Genomic DNA, 22,920 nt, shown 5'->3' with positions numbered 1-22,920 from the left:
TTTCAAGTTGGCCGCCTATTTAAATGGCCGCTGCCTCAGCTGAAAAAAATCAACAACAAATACGTGCACATAAATAATACAGGACACCCCTTTCACCTATTATTGGTATAACATCAACCAGAAATATAGTGCTCTAGCTAGCTGCAGAACAATTTTGGATATCGGATAAAATTATTTTTCAAGATGCTTACCACTTTAATAGTGGCTGCCGCCTTAGCTGAAAAACACTTTAAAAATAGTTTTGTGTATTTTAAAAATCAATAAGAAATGTGAAATTTGCTTAAAATGTTACAAACGTGTTTTAAAGATGCTTTGGTGTTACTCAAAACGTTAGAATAATATTTAAATGTCGGGTTATATGAAAGTTATGAAAACGTTTTAAAAATGTTTTATATGAAAAACAATGCAACAATCTGTTTCAAATGTTGTTAAAATGTTATTGTAAAATTTGCTTTGGCAAAAATTCTTGCAAACTATTTTGTCAACTCTTTAATAACATTATGTTCAAATGTTTTGCATCTATTATTCAAAAATGTTTTGGAACGTTCTTAAAACGTGTTATACCCTTTACATAAAGCCGACAATAAAACGTTTTCTGAAAAACGTTTTGTGTTTGCTGAGCAACTCAACTTGAACTTTGAAAAATTGACAATTCCGAGCTGAAAATCGGCAGCCATCTTGGACTTGCAGGTCAGAAATAGGTCAAATCATTATTACTTATAATTTTACTGTTCAACATTCAACTCAGCATGATCTGAGCTTTCATTAGAGCCTATTATGAAGGCTATACGACGGATTTGAAAATTTGACTTCTGTGAGCTGATAATTGGCGGCCATTTTGGATTTGAAGGTTAAAAGTAGGTCAAATCATCAAAGTGTACCTTATTACGGTAAACTTATAAGAAAAAGTGAGAAATTAGCACAATCGAATACCAAAAAGATGCAAAAAGTTGCAATTTTACTCAGTGGCGGCCATCTTGAATTTGGCGGCCATCTTGGAAGGAAATAATTTTGGCCCTTACTCCAGATTTGTTTAGCACATCAAAAGCTACAATTGAGCTAAATTTGGTACTTTCCGGAAAAATGCACAATACTTTAACGCTTCTGCAGTACTACTACATCTATTTAAGGGTAGACGAGGTGTTGTTGGTCGAAGCAGCCAAAAAAAAATCGATTTTCATTGTCTAAATCAATACATTATTGAAAAATAACACTTTGATGTTTTGCAAAAGGTCATTCTACAAATCATATGCTTTGAAAACGTGCTTAATTTATTGTTGTTAATGAGTTATGTACTTTTTGCAAAAGTGTTGTTGTTTCAGCCCTCTTTACAACATAACTCAAGAACCACAGGACCTACAAAAGTATATATGTGATATTTGAATTCTTCTACACACTCGCTAAGAATTGAGCAATGCAAATTTTGCCAAAGCTCACTACTATTCGCAAGATGCTGTGAACTAAGAAATCACAACAGTTCAAGCCTTAATATTCAACACATAACGCTTTTAAATCTAGGCTAAAAATAGCTGTATGGTATCCCAGACACATCTTATCTTTCATGCTGCTGTAACAAGTGAAAGCAGATCACGCCCAGCGGGAGCTGTAGCATGCATTCCACGTGTAGCATGCCTAACAAAAGAAATAGTTTATTCAAAAGAATACATAAGAAATGGGTAATTCAATAGAATACATAAGAAACTTAAAATTTACCAAAGTGATGAAAATTATCCTCAGTAATTTCCTAATTTTTTAATACAATACATAAGAAATATGTTATTCAATAGAGTACACAAGAAATTGAAAATTTAGCGAAGTGATGAAAGCTATCCTCATTAATTTCCTGATTTTATAATACAATACAACAGAATTGCATAAGACATACAGTAACACGCAACAAGCTACATAGGGCAAGCATGTAATGTTTACAAGTGAGGATGAAATGAAACATCACTATCTTTATTTGGTCCCTATATTGGGCAGTAGTTGAAACATTTCACTGTGTCTATTGCACTTGCAAGACTAGTCATTTATCAACATTTTATTGCGCATTCATGCCACATTGCTTCATCTAAATAGGCTTTAAAATTGCCGGACAGGTACCTTTTGCAAGTGGCAATTTTAAAACCCTCATAACCAAAACGTTAACACATACCCCCCCCCCCCCCCACACACACACATCCCTAAACAACATACAGAGTAAGAATTTGAACTAGTTATATAGGGTCTCCACAAACATTCGTTCAAGTGACACACCATTTTTTCTTCAGGCTAATTAAAAAAGTTTATAATGAAAAAGTGGTCCATATGTTAATGTTTTACAATTTGGACCTTCTTAGGTACATGTTTACATTTAAGTCATGGGAGTGCATAGTAAATACTGTTTTGGACTAGCGCACCTTTGGACCTTAAGCATGTTGTCACCATGAAAGTGCATCAGAAAAAGGTATACTAAACATGTTTATCATGAAGAGCACTTTTAAATCCAGGGATGGCATTTATCAGTTTTGTTCTAAATTGAAAATTTTACCCATATTGATACAAAAGGGACTTATTTAATATAAATATGTTTACATGTTTTAAAATCCTTAGTTTGTCATATTTCACAAAATAAAAAAAACTGAGAAAACTATCTCCATATAATTTCCTCTAGTTTACAAATAAAATGTCCGAGACTTGTCATCTTAAAAAGGGTGATATAAGTCTCTGGTGTTAAAAAAAATAAAAAAAAATGTGTTTTTCTGTATATTTTTAAAAACAATTGAGCTCGAAATCCAAATTCCTTTACTCATATCCATTTCAAATGTAAACTGCTATTTACTTTGCAAGAATGATAAAGCTAACCTTTCAGACATTTTGAGATTCAACACTGAACACCCGTGAATGTCACAATATCAAAGATAAAAAATAACAAAAATTCATTATGTATTAAATATTTTATTCACATTAGCGAAATTTTTATGCTTGACCATCTAGTAAATACAACTTCTGGAACAATTCCCGAGGTACATTCACAGTGTGATTATAATGGAGCAAGTGATCCCCGGGGAATTATCATCTTTAGGGTGATAAAAATCTCAGAGCAGGGAGCAGCGTGGCACACTGGTTAAGGTCTTTGCCTTTGGTGCGAGAAGTCCTGGGTTCAATCCCCCACAGGACAGAAAAACTCGGCTCTCCCCGTGGTTCATCTGGTAATGGCGGGGCAGATGATCCATGATAAAAGTCGGTTCCGATCAAAAACGCCCGATTGTTAGCTACACTTGCCCCTACTGTAAAAATATCCCGTCACCAGGTCACTTGTGCCTGGCCGAAGTTTCGTCAGCGTTATCTCCTAGATTTCAGCTGTTAATGCCTAGATATGTTCGACATATTAAAAAAAGGTTCTCATCTTTGTGATCTACCTACTAAATAATAATTTCTCCTCTTCTGTGCATCAAGCCATCTACCTGCTTGGTAATAATAGATGTGGCCTTTTGACCTTCACCTCCAGTAGTCTCTTGGGGTACACTTACCAGCCGATGCTGCTGATGGTTGGTCTGGTTCACTGATCTCTACTAATGCTGATGCTGTTGCTGCTATTTGTGGCTCACCATCATCTATAACAACAATACGTTTTGTTAAAAATATTTGGAAATTTTCAATGTGACGCAATTACCACGGCAAGAGTTAAATAAGATGACAAATGAGGAATAGAGAAGACTGGTAATAAGACCCCCCAATAAAAGTCTGTTTCAAGTGGTAGGTCTGAAAAGTCTGTAAATGCGGAATTTGTTTTTTATATTTTTTATCTCTCCAACACAAGAACACACACATTTTTTCAGTTATAATTTTGTCCTAAATTGGAAAATTCTACCCACATTTATACAACATGGATTTTCTTAAAGGCTCATTCAGTGATCCCAGTGAAAGTAACCTTTTGAGACTGAACGCAAGATATTAAAGGCCCATTCAGTGATTTGCTCATCCGGATGATCGTAAAAATCATCAATATTCAGGTTTTGATACCTTTGTCATTGTCATAGATGTGCTAACATAGCCTGCGAGTGGTTCAGCCGAAAGCCGTGTATTTAAGACAAAAGATACATGTATTTGAATGGGGCTTCAACTTCGTCAGTACTGCTGTTTTCTTCGTTTTTTCCCAAATTTATCATTTCAAAAATATCGAATGACAATTTGAATGACTTATCCTTCACTTTTAAGCAATTTATAAAGAATTTTAATTTGTTTACACTTGCGCTGGGATCACTGAATGGGTCTTTAATGAAAGTCACAATCTTATAGAATAAAATGTCCGGGACTTGTGTTTGATTTAAGTCGCTGGTGTAAAAAAAATATAAAAAAATAAGTGCTAAAAATGTGTTTTTCTGTATATTTTCAAAAACAATTGAGGTCAAATTCCATATCCAGATTCCTTTACGGTCATAAGCAACATTAGACCTACCAATTGCATTATGTACCCGCCACTGATCTTTTAATTGGTAGAATTCAGCCTAAACTATTATTAACATCGATCTAATTGTTTCTATTTATTAATAAGATATTAAAGTATATATTTCAGCCAAAAAAACAAAAACAAAATTGTTAATTAGCTGCTTAATTAGCACTAATTTCTTAACGAAGCGCTCATATGGGCCTGTAATGCGCAACAACCGATCTCATGCAGCCTCACCTATTTTCAGTTTTCTAAGAGAATTTGAAGATAATTCCCAACAAATAGGGTATCACAGAAAAGCTAAAACTCTAAGCAATGTCGCTGAGGCAAAGATTAGGTTGTGTAAGGATCTATTTTTTGTGAATGAAGTTTTTGTTGTTGAGTAATGTTATGTAATGGTTTCCTATGAAAGTGAGTGAAAGTTTGTTAAACTCACACCTGGATGTGAAAAGAGTGACTAAAAACATAATGTTTATCATTTTAAATTGTGACATTCATGGATGTGTTCATTCTCAAAATGTCACTTTCGTGGGGATCATTGAATGCGCCTTAAAGAGTCCCATTTGTATAATATAATGGGTAGAATTTCCAATTTAGAACAAAATAAGCTCATTAATATTCATAAATATGCAAATTACATGACACAAAACCATACAGCACATCAGGTCACCATATACTATCACCATACAAGTTTGAAGTTGATTGGTTATTGCGTTTGAGCTGGAGAGTCGATTAATGAATTTGCTTCTATCCTGACGGCCAGGCAGGCATGTGGGGCTTATGCAGCCAGGCAGCCATATGGGGGCTAAAAAGGTATAATACATAATAAAGATACAAAGAATGATATATAATAAACTATAAAAATGCAATCATTGACGACTTATGGCAACTGCCTTACATGGCAGTAGATTGGTAGGAGAGAAAATATGATGTATCCAACCAACCAACTCTCATGTCCATCAATGACATATCCTATGTTGAACATTTAAAGATGAACAAATGAACGGGTCAAATACTGAGAACTGATAAGGAAATTAATGGAATTAGATGTCCAGAATATGTTTTACGAGTACACCACACCACTCCACGCCATGCATAAATTCTCCCAGTCACATTTCCCCAATATGAAATTTAAAAATTTTAATTTCACTTTTTTTTGACAGAGGCGGGGTTCGAACTCACAGCGCACCGCTTTGGATATTCTATGAGCCTAGCGCCTTAGACCACTCGGCCACTTTTGTTATTATCCATCTGAAACATATTTGAACATATATAATCGCAACTTCAATGTAGGCCTACCACGTGACAAGCAAAGGCAGAAAATGTACCATATTTTGGAATTTTATTTGCCTAAAAACATTAATGTGTATTATAATAGGGCTACCTTTATTTATATTGTTGAATTCTTTTAAGCGCATACAGACAATTAATACAAGGGTAGGGCCTACTATGATACACATAAATCGATTTTGATTTCGGCCACGTGCTCTGCAGTACATCGCGTCGGTTACGAGGTATGGCCAGTCAGTCTACCATTTTTCGTGTATACACGTTCGATGTTTTTATCAATTATTTAAAAAAATCCACATTAGACCCCATGTTTTTTTCAGGAAATAAAAGATTAGATTACCATAAAAGGAAACAATAATCTTTGGTGGGGTTTAATGTAATTTTTACATAGAATTTCAACGTGTTTCTATCCTTATTCTTGCTCAATTAAAAAAATATTTTGGGCTATATAAAATTGAAATAAAATTCTCTGCCTCTTAAACGACATTAAATTTGGCACAATTTGGTATCACGAATCGTTATATATGATGTGCAGTAAATATTCATATATTCTTTTATACATAGGACGTTCAATTTTGACACAAAAAATATTTCATTGAAAACACTCTCACTCGGCTATTTAAATAAGGTAACCACGCTTCCCTAGAATGTGCAATAAATTAGCATTAAAAGTTTTCTTATTTTAGCAGCATTCTAGAAACTCTTGCCGTTTGACGAGTAGAGGAGTACGAGTACACATGACAATAAGATTGAATGAAATGATAAACATTTAAGATTAGCTTTGTGATGTTGTTTATACGTTTTTCGGATTGCTTCACTGATGACGAGAACGAGTCAATAGCAATCCAAAGCTTTATACCTGCATATTTAATAGATTTCTCACAAGACTCTTAACTCGAGGTAAAATGAGATTGTCTCTTTATCTAGTGTTTATAGCGTGAATATAAGAGTGCTTTGTAAGAAGATCGTCAAAAACATATGGTTTTTAAATGTTTATACTTGAATGTCCCAAGCTCTAGAACATACATATCTTTGATGCTTAAAGTATTATATGTAAGTAGCAAAGGATCAAAGGATTTGTTCTAGATTTGTAAACACTATAACTAATAAAACGAAATGTATTTTGAATTTTAAAGATTTAATGACACTATCAATATGCCAGTAAGTAATAAACAAGAAATTTTGTGCTGGCCAAAAAAGTTTGTTCTGGTGACTCTATTAAGAGGGGTATCCTCACTTTCATTGAGTCAAGACATAGGTGTAGATAGTCTAAGCGTGTATTTTTACCACTGCCAAGTAACATGATATATAGTTGTACAGATAGTTTGTTAGCTTTAAACCATCTGTCTACATGAGTAAGTTTATTCATAAACTGTTTCTACCTCCTTAAGTTGACTGTTACCATGTTCTTGGTTTGGTAGAAATGAATCACACCTTACAATGTGGTTTGAATTTTGAATAAGATATTTCAACACAAAATCTTACTATAAACATATGGTTCTGTAGCTGTAATTACATCTGATGATGAACTTGGCTCTCCTTCACCTGCAACGTTCACAGCTCGGATACGAAATTTGTACTGCCTGTCTGGTATCAGATCCTCAATAGTAAAACTGGTCTCACCCACCTGAAAATCGCATTCAATTTAGGAAAAAATTGAGAGTATTAACAGTCCGATATTGGGACATAGGCCATCAAGTTATCAATTCATGCAGTAACAACATGAAAGATATGATTCTAAATCCACGAATCCCCCATTTGATCGAAAAAACAAAGTAACATGAAGCAAAATTTTTACACCGAAGGTACCTCCTTATCATAGACATGATACACGTTGAATACGATACTGAAATATATATGTGTACTAGTTATGCATTTTCTCTTACTCATTTGGCGCAGATGCAACAATATTTGTCTATCTCATTTCTGGCTGGCCACTTGTTCAAGGGAAATATAAAAACTAACCTTGTCGACTTGAAACCAATATTCTCCTTGACTGATATCACATTTCTCAATAATATATGATGTCACTCCACTGTTACTCTCTTCCTTTTCTTCAGGTGGCGACCAGGTAAGCATCACACTTGTCTTGTTGATGATCTCAGCGTTAGGGGTGCTTGGTACACCAGGAAGGTCTAATACATAAATTACCAGATAAAGGAAATTAACTCAATTTGTTAATAAAATCAAAATTAGCGTAAATGTATGGAATCACAAATATTTAAAAACAGGCACCTTCAAGTAAAACAAATCTTCTGTGAACGCATAAATTGATTTAGACAGAAAACAAGGCCATTGTTTTTTCCACTTTTACCATGTTGGTTTGGTGGAAATGAATCACACCTTACAATGTGGTGTGAATTTTGAATAAGAAATTTCAACACGAAATCTTACCATGAGCTATAATTACATCTGATGGTGAACTTGGCTCTCCTTCACCTGCTACGTTCACAGCTCGGATACGAAATTTGTACTGCCTGTCTGGTGTCAGATCCTCAATAGTAAAACTGGTCTCACCCACCTGAAAATTGCATTCAATTTAGGAAAAAATTTAGAGTATTAACAGTCCGATATAATCACAAGTTGAAAATTTTGGGACATAGGCCATCAAGTTACCAATTTATGCAGTAAAGGTTGTAACAACATGATAGTAGGGTACAGAATGGAGGTCCCGTTCTCGGTGTGAGTACAAGAAGTTTTGAAGGTGTTTTTTGTATAGATTTTAGGACACTGAATAAAATGAGAGGGGTCTGTACCATCGAAAAGTGTGGGGAACTCTCGCTAGAGGGCGTTTTTCAAAATGGCCGCCAAAATCCCTTAAAATCACCATAACTTGGTCAGAGAAGCACCCAGCAGAACGATTCTGATGTCTATACCCATGTTTTCAGAGTCAAGGAATCCAATAGAGTCATTTACAACAGCCTAGGACCTATCATTCCAAGATGGCTGCCAAAATTTCAAAATGGCCGCCAGTGAACATTAACTTGGCTATATCTCGGGTGCAGAAAGTCCTAGAAGTATGATTCTGGTGTCTATACCCATGTTTACAGGGTCTAGAAATCCATTAGAATAATCTAAGACAGTACATAACCTTAAAATCCCAAGATGGCCGCCAAAATTGAAAAATAACCACCACTAAAATGCAGAATTTTGCCTATATCTTATCTTATCTGTGGTTTAGACGGCCCTATCCGCAGTTTACGATCCTTACCTGGGGCTAAGATGCCTTAATCTTAGCATAACGCAGTCTAAACCCCAGATAAGGTATCTAAACCCCAGACCCGATAAGGCCCCGTAACCCCAGATTAAGGGACATAGACCCCAGATAAAGCAGGATAAACCCCAAATAAGGTGCCTTAACCCTAAATAAGGAACATAAACCACAGATAAGGCATCTAAACCTCATGTAAGGTTGCCTTAACTCTAGATAAGGGTCGTAAACCCCAAATAAGGCTTCTAAACCCCAGATAAGAGACGTAAACCCCAGATAAGGCAGTCTAAACCCGAGATAAGGCGCCTTAACCCCAGATAAGGAACGTAAACACCAGAAAAGGCATCTAAATCCCAGATAAGGTGCCATAACTTCGGATGAGGGTCGTAAACCTAGGATAACACAGTCTAAACCCCAGATAAGGCATTTATACCCAATATAAGGTGCCTTAACCCCAAATGAGGGATGTTAACCCTAGATAAGGCAGTCTAAATCCCAGATCCATTCTTTAGGCATCTAAACCCAGATAAGGCACCTTACCCCCCGATAAGGGACGTAAACCCCAGATAAGGCAGTCTAAACTCCAGATAAGGCACCGTAACCCCAGATAAGGGATGTAAATATAGGATGATGCAGTCTAAACCCCAAATAAGCTGCCTTAACCCCTGATAAGGGACGTTAACTGGGGATAACACTGTCTTAACCCCAGATAAGGCATCTAAACCCCAGATAAGGCGCCGTAACCCCAGATAAGGGACGTAAGCTCCAGATAGAGCAGTTTAAACTCCAAATAGGGCACCTTAAACCCTAGATAAGGAACGCAAACCCCAGATACGGCATCTAAACCCCAGATAAGGCATTTAAACCGCAGATAAGGTACCTAATCCCCATCTAAACAATCTAAACCACCAGATAAGGCATCTAAACGCCAGATAAGGCCCCTTAATCCCAGATAAGAGATGTAAACCCCAGATTACGTCCCTTATCAAGGGATAAGGCACCTTACCCAGGGTTTAGATGCCTTATCTGGGGTTTACGCTCCTTATCTGAGGGAAGGCGCCTTTTCTGGTTGTTAGGCTGCCTTATCTGGGCTTACGTCCCCTTGCTGGGGTTAAGGCGCCTTGTGTGGGGTTCAGATGCCTTGTCTGGGGTTTAGACTGCGTTATCCTTGGTTTACGTCCCTTATTTGAGGTTAAGGCACATTATCTGATGTTAGACTGCCTAATCTGGGGTTTACATTCCTTATCTGCGGTTAAGGTGCCTTATCTTGGGCTTAGATTGCGTTATCATATGTTTACGTCCCTTATCTGGGGTTACGGCGCCTTACCTGGGGTTTAGACTGCGTTATCTCCAGTTAATGTCCCTTATCTGAGCTTAAGGCACCTTATCTGGGGTTTAGACTGCATTATCCTAGATTCACGTCACTTATCTGGGGTTAGGGCGTCTTATCTGGGGTTTAGACTGCATTATCCTAGATTCACGTCCCTTAACTGGGGTTAGGGCGCCTTATCTGGGGTTTAGACTGCATTATCCTAGATTCACGTCCCTTATCTGGGGTGAGGGCGCCTTATCTGGGTTTAGACTGCATTATCCTAGATTCACGTCCCTCATCTGGGGTTAGGGCGCCTTATTTGGGGTTTAGACTGCATTATCCTAGATTCACATCCCTTATCTGGGGTTAGGGCGCCTTATCAGGGGTTTAGAGTCCTAGGTTCACGTCCCTTATCTGGGGTTAGGGCACCTTATCTTGGTTTAGTTGCCTTATCTGGGATTTAGACTGCCTTATTTGGGGTTTAAACTGCCTTATCTGGAGCTTACGTCCCATATCTGGGGTTTAGATGCCTTATCTGGGGTTTAGACTGTGTTATCCTAGGTTTACGTCCATCATCTGAAGTTAAGGCGACTTATCTGGCATTTAGATGCCTTATCTGGTGTTTACGTTCCATATCTGGTTATAAGGCGCCTTATCTGGGGTTTAGACTGCCTTATCTGGGGTTTACGTCTCTTATCTGGGGGTTACGTCTCTTATCTAGGGTTTAGATGCAACCTTACATGGGGTTTAGATGCCTTATCTGTGGTTTATGTTCCTTATTTAGGGTTAAGGCACCTTATTTGGGGTTTGTTCTGCTTTATCTGGGGTCTACGTCCCTTAATCTGGGGTTATGGGGCCTTATCTGGGTTTAGATACCTTATCTGGGGTTTAGACTGCGTTATGCTAAGATTCAGGCATCTTAGCCCCAGGTAAGGATCGTAAACTGCGGATAGGGCCGTCTAAACCACAGATTAGTGGTGGTTATTTTTCAATTTGGGCAGCCATCTTGGGATTTTAAGGTTCTGTACTGTTTTAGATTATTCTAATGGATTTCTAGACCCTGTAAACATGGGTATAGACACCAGAATCATACTTCTAGGACTTTCTGCACCCGAGATATAGCCAAGTTAATGTTCACTGGCGGCCATTTTGGAATTTTGGCAGCCATCTTGGAATGATAGGTCCTAGGCTGTTGTAAATGACTCTATTGGATTCCTTGACCCTGAAAACATGGGTATAGACATCAGAATAGTTCTGCTGGGTGCTTCTCTGACCAAGTTATGGTGATTTTAAGGGATTTTGGCGGCCATTTTGAAAAACGCCCTCTAGCGAGAGTTCCCCACACTTTTCGATGGTACAGACCCCTCCCATTTTATTCAGCGTCCTAAAATCTATAAAAAAACACCTTCAAAACTTCTTGTACTCACACCGAGAACGGGACCTCCATTCTGTACCCTACTATGAAAGATATGATTCTAAATCCATGAATCACCCATTTGATCGAAAAAACAAAGAAACAAGAAGCAAAATTTTTACACCGAAGATACCTACTTATCATTGACATGATACACATTTAATACGATAATGAAATATATATGTGAACTAGTTATGCATTTGCTCTCACTCATTGGTGCAGATGCAACAATATATATCCATCTCATTTCAGGCTGGCCACTCGTTCAAGGAAAACTAACCTTGTCGACTTGAAACCAATATTCTCCTTGACTGATATCACATTTCTCAATAATATATGATGTCACTCTACTGCTACTGTCTTTGTCTCCTTCAGGTGGCAACCATGTAAGCATCACACTTGTCTTGTTGATGTTCACAGCAGTAGGGGTGCTTGGTACACCAGGAGGGTCTAATACATACAAAGATTATCAGATAACGGAAATTAAGTCAATTATGTTCTTAAAATCAAAATAAGCGTAAATGTAGTGCACTCTGAAATATTGAAAACCAGGCACATTTAAGTAAAACCAATCTTCTGTGAACACATAAATTGATTTAGACAGAAAACAAGGCCATTGGTTTTTTTCTACATTTTTGAAATTGTAAAATACAACCTTAAGGGATCGGATATCAACATTCACAGTCATTTTTGTGGGACATGAGTGCACATCAGACATATCAAATCGCATTCTGAATACGAAGCTTGTAACAGCATGAAAGATGTCAAATCGCATTCTGATATCAAGTATTTTTGATTTTTTTTGTAATTGGCGATATAAAACACATTCTATGGCAAATTATTAAAAATTGATATTTTTTATTTTTCATGTTTAACAGTCCTCGAAATAAAATTTATAAATCTACTGATATGTACGTAAGTATATGTAGCTGGGAGGAAAAGCTGACGATCATTTGAAAATTTTGACCTTTCGTATTGAAGATACATTTTCCCCAAAAGACCTAAATTTTTAGGTCTTTTTTGGGAAAAAATTATGTATTTAATATGAAAAGTCGAGGACTGTTAAATATCACAAATATTCATTTCTAATAATTAACCATAAAATTTGTATTATATCGCAAATTTCAAAAAATCAAAATTATTTGATATCATCAGGATATTCTTCGTATACAGAATGCAATTCGATATGTCTGATGTACTCTCAGGACCCACAAAAATACTGTGCAAAGGTTGGCGACCAACTCCTTAACAACTAATATATTGTTGAGAGAGAAAGAAGGGGAAAGTAGGAAAAGGTTGGACTGAAAAAGAAGAGCGATTACATCTGTTTGTACTCCCTCTCATCTGTACCGGTCTTCGTTTTGATACCCTCTGCATCTCCAACCACTTCCTTTGTAAGCAATGCCCACCCTATTTGCTTGTTCAGAGTATTGTCTTTAATGCTTTGCACAGTCGATATCAGGAATATGACATTTACATATTGGACACTAAACAGGATACAGGCATTAAAACATAATTTATTCAATAAAAACCAAGAAGATTGAATGTATGTTTTACAAAGTTGGACAAGATTTGAGGCTCCAGCATCTGTGAGAAGATTGTATCAGTCAATTTGCCGTCTGAGGCATCTTAAAGATTGTGCTGGTGACCCTATCAAGGGGAGTGTCCTCACTTTCGCTTGAGTCAAGATATAGGTGTAGAGTGTATTTTTACCCCTGCCGAGTAACAGATAGTTGGTTTTTTGGCGTGTACAGATAATATTGTTACCTTGACACCATAAACTGTTTTTCCTCCTCAAGGTGACTGTCACGTTTTCTTGGTTTGGTGCAAATGAATCACACCTTACAATGTGGTGTGAATTTTGAATAAGGAATTTCAACACAAAATCTTACCATATGCTTCTGTAGCTGTAATTACATCTGATGGTGAACTCGGCTCTCCTTCACCTGCTACGTTCACAGCTCGGATACGAAATTTGTACTGCCTGTCTGGTATCAGATCCTCAATAGTAAAACTGGTCTCACCCACCTGAAAATCGCATTCAATTTAGGAAATTATATTAACAGTCCGATATAATCACAAGTTGAAAATATTGGGACATATGCCATCAAGTTATCTGTTCATGCAGTAAAGCTTGTAACAGCATGAAAGATATGATTCTAAATCCACGAATCACCCTATTTGATTGAAAAAACAAAGAAACATAAATACATTTTCACAAAGAAAGGTACCTCCTTTTCAAAGAATATGCTACACATTGAATAAGATACAGAAATGTATCTTTGCACTAGTTAAGCATTTCCTTACCTATTGGTGCAGATGCAAAAAATGTATCCATCTCATTTCTGGCTGGCCACTTGTTCAAGGAATATATAGAAACTAACCTTGCCGACTTGAAACCAATATTCTCCTTGACTGATATCACATTTCTCAATAACATATGATGTCACTCTACTGCTACTGTCTTTGTTTCCTTCAGGTGGCAACCATGTAAGCATTACACTTGTCTTGTTGATGTTCACAGCAGTAGGGGTGCTTGGTACACCAGGAAGATCTAATACATACAAAGATTATCAGATAAAGGAAATTAACTCAATTTGTTCTTAATATTAAAATTAACGTAAATGTATGCTATCTGAAATATTTAAAACCAAGCACATTCAAGTAAAACCAATCTTCTGTGATCGCATAAATTGATTTAGACAGAAAACAAGGCCACTGTTTTTTTACATACTAGTTGTTAACTTTAAACCATAAAATGTTTCTACCTCCTCATGTTGACTGTCACATTTTCTTGGTTTGGTAGAAAGGAATCACACCTATTACTATGTGGTGTGAATTTTGAATAAGAAATTTCAACACAAAATCTTACCATATGGTTCTTTAGCTGTAATTACATCTGATGGTGAACTTGGCTCTCCTTTACCTGCTACGTTCACAGCTCTGATACGAAATTTGTACTGCTTGTCTGGTATCAGATTCTCAATGGCACAGCTGGTCTCACACCCCTGAAAATTGCATTGAATTTAGGGAAAAATTGATAACAATATGAAAATATTGGGACATATGCCATCAAGTTACCTGTTCATGCAGTAAAGCTTGTAACAGCATGAAAGGTATGATTCAAAATCCACGAATCACCCTATTTGATTGAAAAAAACCCAAAGAAACATAAATACATTTTCACACAGAAAGGTACATCCTTTTCAAAGAAGATGCTACACATTGAATAGGAAACAGAAATGTATCTTTGCACTAGTTATGCATTTGCTAACCTATTGGTGCAGATGCAAAGGAAAATATAAAAACTAACCTTGCCGACTTGAAACCAATATTCTCCTTGACTGATATCACATTCCTCAATAAAATATGATGTTACTCTACTGCTACTGTCTTTGTTTCCTTCAGGTGGCAACCATGTAAGCATTACACTTGTCTTGTTGATGTTCACAGCAGTAGGGGTGCTTGGTACACCAGGAGGGTCTAATACATACAAAGATTATCAGATAAAGGAAATTAACTCAATTTGTTCTTAAAATTAAAATTAGCGTAAATGTATGCTATCTGAAATATTTAAAACCAAGCACATTCAAGTAAAACCAATCTTCTGTGAACGCATAAATTGATTTAGACAGAAAACAAGGCCACTGTTTTTTTACATAGGTTGTTAACTTTAAACCATAAACTGTTTCTACCTCCTCATGTTGACTGTCACATTTTCACATTTGAATAAGAAATTTCAACACAAAATCTTACCATACGGTTCTTTAGCTGTAATTACATCTGATGGTGAACTTGGCTCTCCTACACCTGCTACATTCACAGCTCGGATACGAAATTTGTACTGCTTGTCTGGTATCAGATTCTCAATGGCACAACTGGTCTCACACCCCTGAAAATTGCATTCAATTTAGGGAAACAAAATAAGAGTATTAACAGTCTGATATAATCACAAGTTGAACATATTGGGTCATAGGACATCAAGTTAACTATTCATGCAATAAAGCTTGTAACAGCATAAAAGATATGATTCTAAATCCATAAATCACCCAATTTGATTGAAAAAATTAAATAAATGAAGCAACATATTCACACAGAAAGGTATCCCCTTCTCATAGACATGGTACACATTGAATACGATACTGAAATACATCTGTGCACTAGTTTGCTCTCACTCATTGGCACAGATGCAACAATATTTGTCCATCTCATTTCTGGCTGGCCATTTGTTCAAGGGAAATATAAAAACTAACCTTGTCGACCTGGAACCAATCTTCTCCTTTACTGATATCACATTTCTCAATAATATATGATGTCACTCTACTGCTACTGTCTTTGTTTCCTTCAGGTGGCAACCAGGTAAGCATTACACTTGTATTGTTGATGTTCACAGCAGTAGGGGTGTTTGGTACACCAGGAAGATCTAATACATACATAGATTATCAGATAAAGGGAATTAACTCGATTTGTTCTTAAAATCAAAATTAGCGTAAAAATGTAGTGCACTCTGAAATATTGAAAACCAAGCACATTCAAGTAAAAACAGGCACATTCAAGTAAAACCAATTTTCTGTGAACGCATAAATTGATTTAGACAGAAAACAAGGCCACTGTTTTTTTTTAACTTTCTGAAATTTTAAAATACAACCTTAAGGGATCGGATATCAACATTTTCACATTAATTTTTGTGGGACATAAGTGCACATCAAACATATCAAATTGCATTCTGAATACGAAGAATGTCCTTCTGATATCAGGAATTTTTGATTTTTTGAAATTGGCGACATAAAACACATTTTATGGCAAATTATTAAAAGTTTATATTTTTTTATTTTTCATATTTAACAGTCCTCGAAATAAAATTTATAAATCTACTGATATGTACTTAAAGTGTATGTAGCTGAGAGGAAAAGCTGATGATCATTTGAAAATTTTGACCTTTCGTATTAAAGATACATTTTTCCCAAACAGACCGAAATCATTTGGGTCTTTTTTGGAAAAAAATGTATATATTTAATATGAAAAGTCGAGGACTGTTTAAGATCAAAAATATTAATTTCTAATAATTAGCCATAAAATTTGTATTATATCGCAAATGTCAAAAAATGAAAATTATTTGATATCAAAAGGATATTCTTCGTATACAGAATGCAATTCGATATGTCTGATGTGCTCTCAGGCCCCACACAAATACTGTGCAAAGGTTGGTGACCGACCCCTTAACAACTAATATATTGTTGAGAGAGAAAGAAGGGGAAAGGAAAAGGTTGGACTGAAAAAGAAGAGCGATTACATTTGTTTATACTCCATCTCATCTGGCGTGGTCTTCGTTTTGATACCCTCTGCATCTCCAACCACTTCCTTTGTAAGCAATGCCCGCCCTAGTTGCTGGTTCAGAGTATTGTCTTTTGCACAGCAGATGTCAGGACTATGACATCTAGACAGTGGACAATAAACAGGATACAGCCATCAAGACAGAACTTCTTCAATATACAGCCAAGAGGATTGAATGTATTGTTGACAAAGTTGGACAAGAATTGAGGCTCCAACATCCGTGAGAAGATTGTATCAGTCAGTTTGCGGTCTGAGGCATCTTAAATATTGTGCTGGTGACCCTATCAAGGGGAGTGTCCTCACTTTTGCTTGAGTCAAGATATAGGTGTAGAGTGTAGTCTCAGCGTGTATTTTTACCCTTGCCAAGTAACAGATAGTTGTTTTTTTGGCGTGTACAGATAGATCATAAACTGTTTCCACCTCAAGGTGACTGTCACGAGTTCTTAGTTTGGTGCAAATGATTCACACCTTACAATGTGGTGTGAATTTTGAATAAGGAATTTCAACACAAAATCTTACCATATGGTTCTTTAGCTGTAATTACATCTGATGGTGAACTTGGCTCTCCTTCACCTGCTACGTTCACAGCTCTGATACGAAATTTGTACTGCCTGTCTGGAGTCAGATCCTCAATAGTAAAACTGGTCTCGCCAACCTGAAAATCGCATTCAATTTTGGACAAAAATAAAGAATATTAACAGTCTGATATAATCACAAGTTGAAAATATTGGGTCATAGGCCACCAAGTTACCTATTCATGCAATAAAGCTTGTAACAGCATGAAAGATATGATTCTAAATCCATAAATTACCCAATCTGATTGTAAAAATAAAAAATAAAATAAATGAAGCAACATATTCTCATAGACATGCTGCACATTGAATACGATACTGAAATACATCTGTGCACTAGTTTGCTCTCACTCATTGCCACAGATGCAACAATATTTGTCCATCTCATTTCTGGCTGGCCACTTGTTCAAGGGAATCTATTGGTAATATTTGTGTTGATACGGTCAAAGATATTGAAATGCACATAGATCTTTTGTAATGATATTGAAAATGTTTCTCAGATAAGTATGGATGGAATTGTTGCAATGATAAAGGATGTTTTTGATGCCAGTGCAAAAGAGTGTGACATGTTGAAAAAGTGTAATACTGTGAAAAAAACCTGCAAAAAGAAAAACGAAAATATTAAGCCTTGGTTTAATAAGGTCTGTGAAGATAAGAGAAAGGCCTTTTTTGCAGCAAAAAATACTTGTAAGCATAATAACTCTGAAGTTACGAGAGCAAATGTGAAGAATACTGGTAAAGCTTATAAAAAACAATTGCGTGTAAGTTATAACAATTATAATAAGGATTTGAATACAAAGATAAAGGTGCTGTCTGATAAGGATCCAAAAGCCTTCTGGAAACTTCTGAATTGTACTAAGAACAAATCCAGTAAAGATTTGCCAGAGTTAGAGTATTTCAAAGATCATTTCCAGCAGTTAAATAATGGAGAGCAGATTTCACAAAATGAGGAGCAGAAACTTATAAATGGTTCAAATGTCATTAATGAGGATCTAAATAAGCCTTTCACAAGGGATGGAATTTCATTTTGTATCAGTAAACTTAAGAACAACAAAGCTGCAGGTGATGATCAGATTCTAAATGAATTTTTAAAATCAACTTGTCCTATTTTACTTGATGTATAATGTTTAACTTTTAAATCTTATTCTAGAGACAGGTATTATTCCTGAAAGTTGGTTAATTGGACTTATAATTCCTTTGTACAAAAATAAGGGTGATAGACAAAATGTTGATAATTATAGGGTATTACTATTTTTAGTTGCTTTGGCAAATTATTTACTTCTGTGATAAATCAAAGACTGACTAAATACACTGATGAATTTGATATCATTGGTTCAGAGCAAGCTGGATTTAGAAAAGGGTTCTCTACAATGGATCACATTTTTACTTTCAAATTACTGCTTGATTTTTATTTAGGTCAGAAAAAAAGACTTTATTGTGCAATCATCGATTATAAATATGCTAAATCATGTGTCAAGTTAAATGGTATCAAGTCAACTTATTTCAACTGTATGACTAGGGTAAGACAAGGCGAGAACTTGTCTCCCCTTCTTTTCTCAATCTTTTTAAGTGACTTGGAATCGTTTCTTCGCAGAAAATATGATGGGCTGCCTAAATTTAAAGAAAGTGTGTACACAACATTAGAAGATGAAGACACTGTATTATACCTAAATTTGTTTGTTTTACTATATGCAGACGATACCATTATTTTATCGGAAAATGAGAAGCAGTTGCAACTTGCAATTAATGGTATGAATGAATATTGTAATACTTGGGGTCTAAAAAATAACGCTAATAAGTCTAAGATCTTAGTTTTTTCAAGAGGCAAAATTAGAAATAAGCCAGTTATTACTTTCAATGATCAAGTGTTAGAGGTGGTAGCTTATTATGTGTACTTAGGTATAAAATTCAACTATAACGGTGTGTTAAGTGTTGTAATTAAGCACTTATATGATGTTGCTAACAGAGCCATGTTTGTTATTCTCAAGAAAGGCAGATCAATGAATTTAGATTTAGATATTCAACTCAAGCTTTTTGACTCAACAGTGGTTCCAATATTGCTGTATGGTTGTGAGATTTGAGGATTTTCAAATATCAAGTTAGTGGAAAGATTGCACCTAAAATTTTGTTGCTGAAAGTTAAAAAATGCACCTGTTCCAGTATGATTTATGGTGAGTTGGGTCGTATGCCATTGTTAAATGTAATTTTAATTAAAAGTCAAGAATAATTCAGTTCTGGTTCAGGTGAAAATTCGATGTTCTCATCAATCATTTATAGAGTTATGCTGAAATTGCATCAGAGTCAAAATATCAAATGTAGGCCTATGTGGATTGAAAATGTTGAGTTAATCCTTATTCAACAACTCTTCCTATACCTTTGTACAGGAGCCAACCGTTGTTAATCCATGATGAATCCACACTTTTACAGTAGCGTATACGCGAACGCGAGCGAGACTACGCTTTACGCTAGAGCGCGTAAAATTCGTCATGCCTGGAACATGTGTGCGTATTCAACCTTTACAAGTTGAATTCAATATTTTTTCAGGCAGCGGCTAAACATGCAGTTTTATTCTGTAGTTTTATTGCCGATGTCAACAGAGAAATCATCGAAGTTTTTGTAAGGCTGAGGGGCAACAATTAACTAACATTCCTCATGAAATAATCATGTCGAATTATACGATCTTTAGCTTCTTTCACCGTTGTTCATCACCGTTTAACAACTCGCGTCCGGCGCGTCTGCGTGGTTTACTTCGCTCGGGCATTAGCTGCCCTCGCGAAGTAAACCACGCAGACGACGCGGCCGCATCGTTGTTAAACGGTGATGAACAACGGAGAAACATGATTGAATCCCTAAATCAACTTGGTCTCGGGTTTGTTTGGTTATCACAAGGTGCTTATGTAAATCGTTTATGGTTAAACTAGAGCGATAACCGCACCATAGCTGAACCATGTGGCTTCGGCAGTATATTGTGGTAGGCCTATACCACTGTCACCCGGAGTCTGTAATGGACATAATCTCGAAATGCTACGAAGGTATGACCGCCCGAGTGGTGTTAATGAAAGAGGAAAAGTAAAGAATATAAAATAAACTAGCAACTGTGCCCTGTGCAAGGGCACGAGGTAAGTTAGGCGGATGACTGTGACGATCTGATCAAGCAGCAATACTGTGCTGGATAGTATTAATTTTAATAAGACTGTTTCATTAATTGCCGTTTTAATATACCTTGATCGTCGAAAGCTGGCATTTTTAAAACTTCACTTCTGACCTCTGTATGACCCCGTTAATTACTGAATTTTAAAATATTTAAGACATGTTAAGAATGTCATAAGGATCATTACATTTAAATTTCAGCTCAATTAAAGCTTTTTGAAAACTTGACATTTAACCCTTTATTGCCCCTTAATGACCTTAAATGAATTAAAAAAAATTTCAACATGTTTAGAATGTCATAAGGATCATTGCGTTTAAATTTCAGCTCAATCGGAGCATTCTGGAAAACTTGACCTTTGACCCTTTTATGACTCCTTAATGACCTGAAATGATTCTTAAAATGTTTTTAAAATGTTTAGAATGTCATAAGGATCATTGCATATAAATTTCAGCTCAATTGGAGCATTTTGAAAAACTTGACCTTTGACCCCTATACGACCCCATAATGACCTCAAATGACTTTCAAAATATTTTTTAAATGTTTAGAATGTCATAATGATCATTACATTTAAATTCCAGCTCAATTGGAGCATTTTGAAAACCTTGACCTTTGACCCCTTTATGACCTTAACTAAATTTTTAAAAGTTTTCCATGTTTAGAATGTCATAAGGATCATTACCTTTTTTTGACCCCTGTGACCCCTGGATGACCTCTGATGTTTGGAAATATTTTTATTATATGTGATGCGATCAAGCAAAATCAGTCGGAACTCGGAAATATTAAATTTTCAGTTTCTTACAAAATAGTAAAAATCATTTACAAAGCTGCATTTTGCAGAAAACTCCGTTGAATTTGAATAACCAGTTCCAAAGATATGAGCAATTACAGAGTTTCCAAAACAATAGGAAAGAAAAGGAAATATTACCTTTGTTCGGCTATATCTCAAAATCAATATTTGCGAGTTCCGACTGATTTTGCTTGATCGCATCACATATTCTTTATGTTTTCATCTTTCATATGACACCACTCATGGGGTCATACCTTCCTGGCATTTAGAGATATGTCCATTTCAGACCAAATGGTTAGTCAGTTAGTAAGCTAGTAAGCTAGTAAGTGAGCTAGTAAGCTAGTAAGGAAGCTAGTAACATTCACTCATATAGGCTGATACCATTTCATGGTTCAGCAAAAATACTGTTGCTCAAATTTTATGTGATCAATATAATCAAGTGTGGCAATCTGAAGTCTTTAATTCAATCAAGTGTAACAATTCTAGAGTGTTTAAAAATGTTCATTGTTATGAAAATTACTTAAATGTTTTGTGCTGCTGTACATTGTATTATTTTGTTTAAATGTTCGTATGCCTTGTTTTGTAAGGTTTTTGAACAATAAATGAATCTATGAGGAAATATAAAAACTAACCTTGTCGACCTGGAACCAATCTTCTCCTTTACTGATATCACATTTCTCAATCATATATGATGTCACTTTACTGCTACTGTCTTTGTTTCCTTCAGGTGGCGACCAGGTAAGCATTACACTTGTCTTGTTGATGATCACAGCATTAGGGGTGCTTGGTACACCAGGAAGATCTAATACATACATAGATTATCAGATAAAGGAAATTAATTCAATTTGTTATTAAAATAAAAATTAGCGTAATGCAATCTGGAATATTTGAAAACAAGCACCTTTAAGTAAAACCAAACTTCTGTGAATGCATAAATTGATTTAAACAGAAAACAAAGCCACTGTTTTCTCAAATACAACCGTAAGACAATTCTCAAAGATACAACCTTAAGGGGTACTACACCCCTCTATAAATTTGTGTCTATTTTTGCATTTTCTCAAAAACTAATCATACACTGGTAACAAAAGTTATATATATTATTGGGGCAAGGAATCCAATTACTACACTGGAATTTCAGTGACCTTAGTCAAGCGGTTCGTTATCTATGATATGAAATAAGGTACCGCTAGGATGTACCTTATTTCCTATCATATATACGGAACCGCTTGTCTTGAGTCACTGAAAATTCAGTGTAGTAATTGGATTCCTTGCCCCAATAATATACATAACTTTTGTTACCAGTGTGTTATTAGTTTGTGAGAAAAATGCAAAAATAGACACACATTTATAGACGGGTGTAGTACCCCCTTAAGGTTGTATCTTTGAGAATTGTCTTACGGGGAAAGAAGGAAAAGGT

At 35.8% G+C, this 22,920-nt stretch overlaps 1 protein-coding gene across 1 annotated transcript; it reads right to left on the bottom strand.

Moving 5' to 3' along the window:
• Window positions 1-19: 19 nt before the first annotated feature.
• On the bottom strand, window positions 20-22,189 carry LOC140163749 (myomesin-3-like). Its single transcript, XM_072187066.1, has 14 exons — window positions 22,136-22,189; window positions 17,513-17,648; window positions 15,913-16,082; window positions 15,416-15,551; window positions 14,973-15,142; window positions 14,532-14,667; window positions 14,044-14,213; window positions 13,552-13,687; window positions 11,940-12,109; window positions 8,117-8,243; window positions 7,688-7,857; window positions 7,208-7,349; window positions 3,513-3,596; window positions 20-39 (listed from the first exon to the last, which is right to left on the bottom strand). The coding sequence occupies exons 1-14, from the start codon at window positions 22,187-22,189 to the stop codon at window positions 20-22; spliced, it is 1,821 nt and encodes a 606-aa protein (XP_072043167.1).
• Window positions 22,190-22,920: the final 731 nt, after the last annotated feature.

This window comes from Amphiura filiformis, chromosome 11, assembly GCF_039555335.1.
Source record: "Amphiura filiformis chromosome 11, Afil_fr2py, whole genome shotgun sequence".
Taxonomy (NCBI): Eukaryota; Metazoa; Echinodermata; class Ophiuroidea; order Amphilepidida; family Amphiuridae; genus Amphiura; species Amphiura filiformis.
Note: the sequence above shows the minus strand (reverse complement) of the source record. Positions and strands in the feature narration are given on the sequence as shown.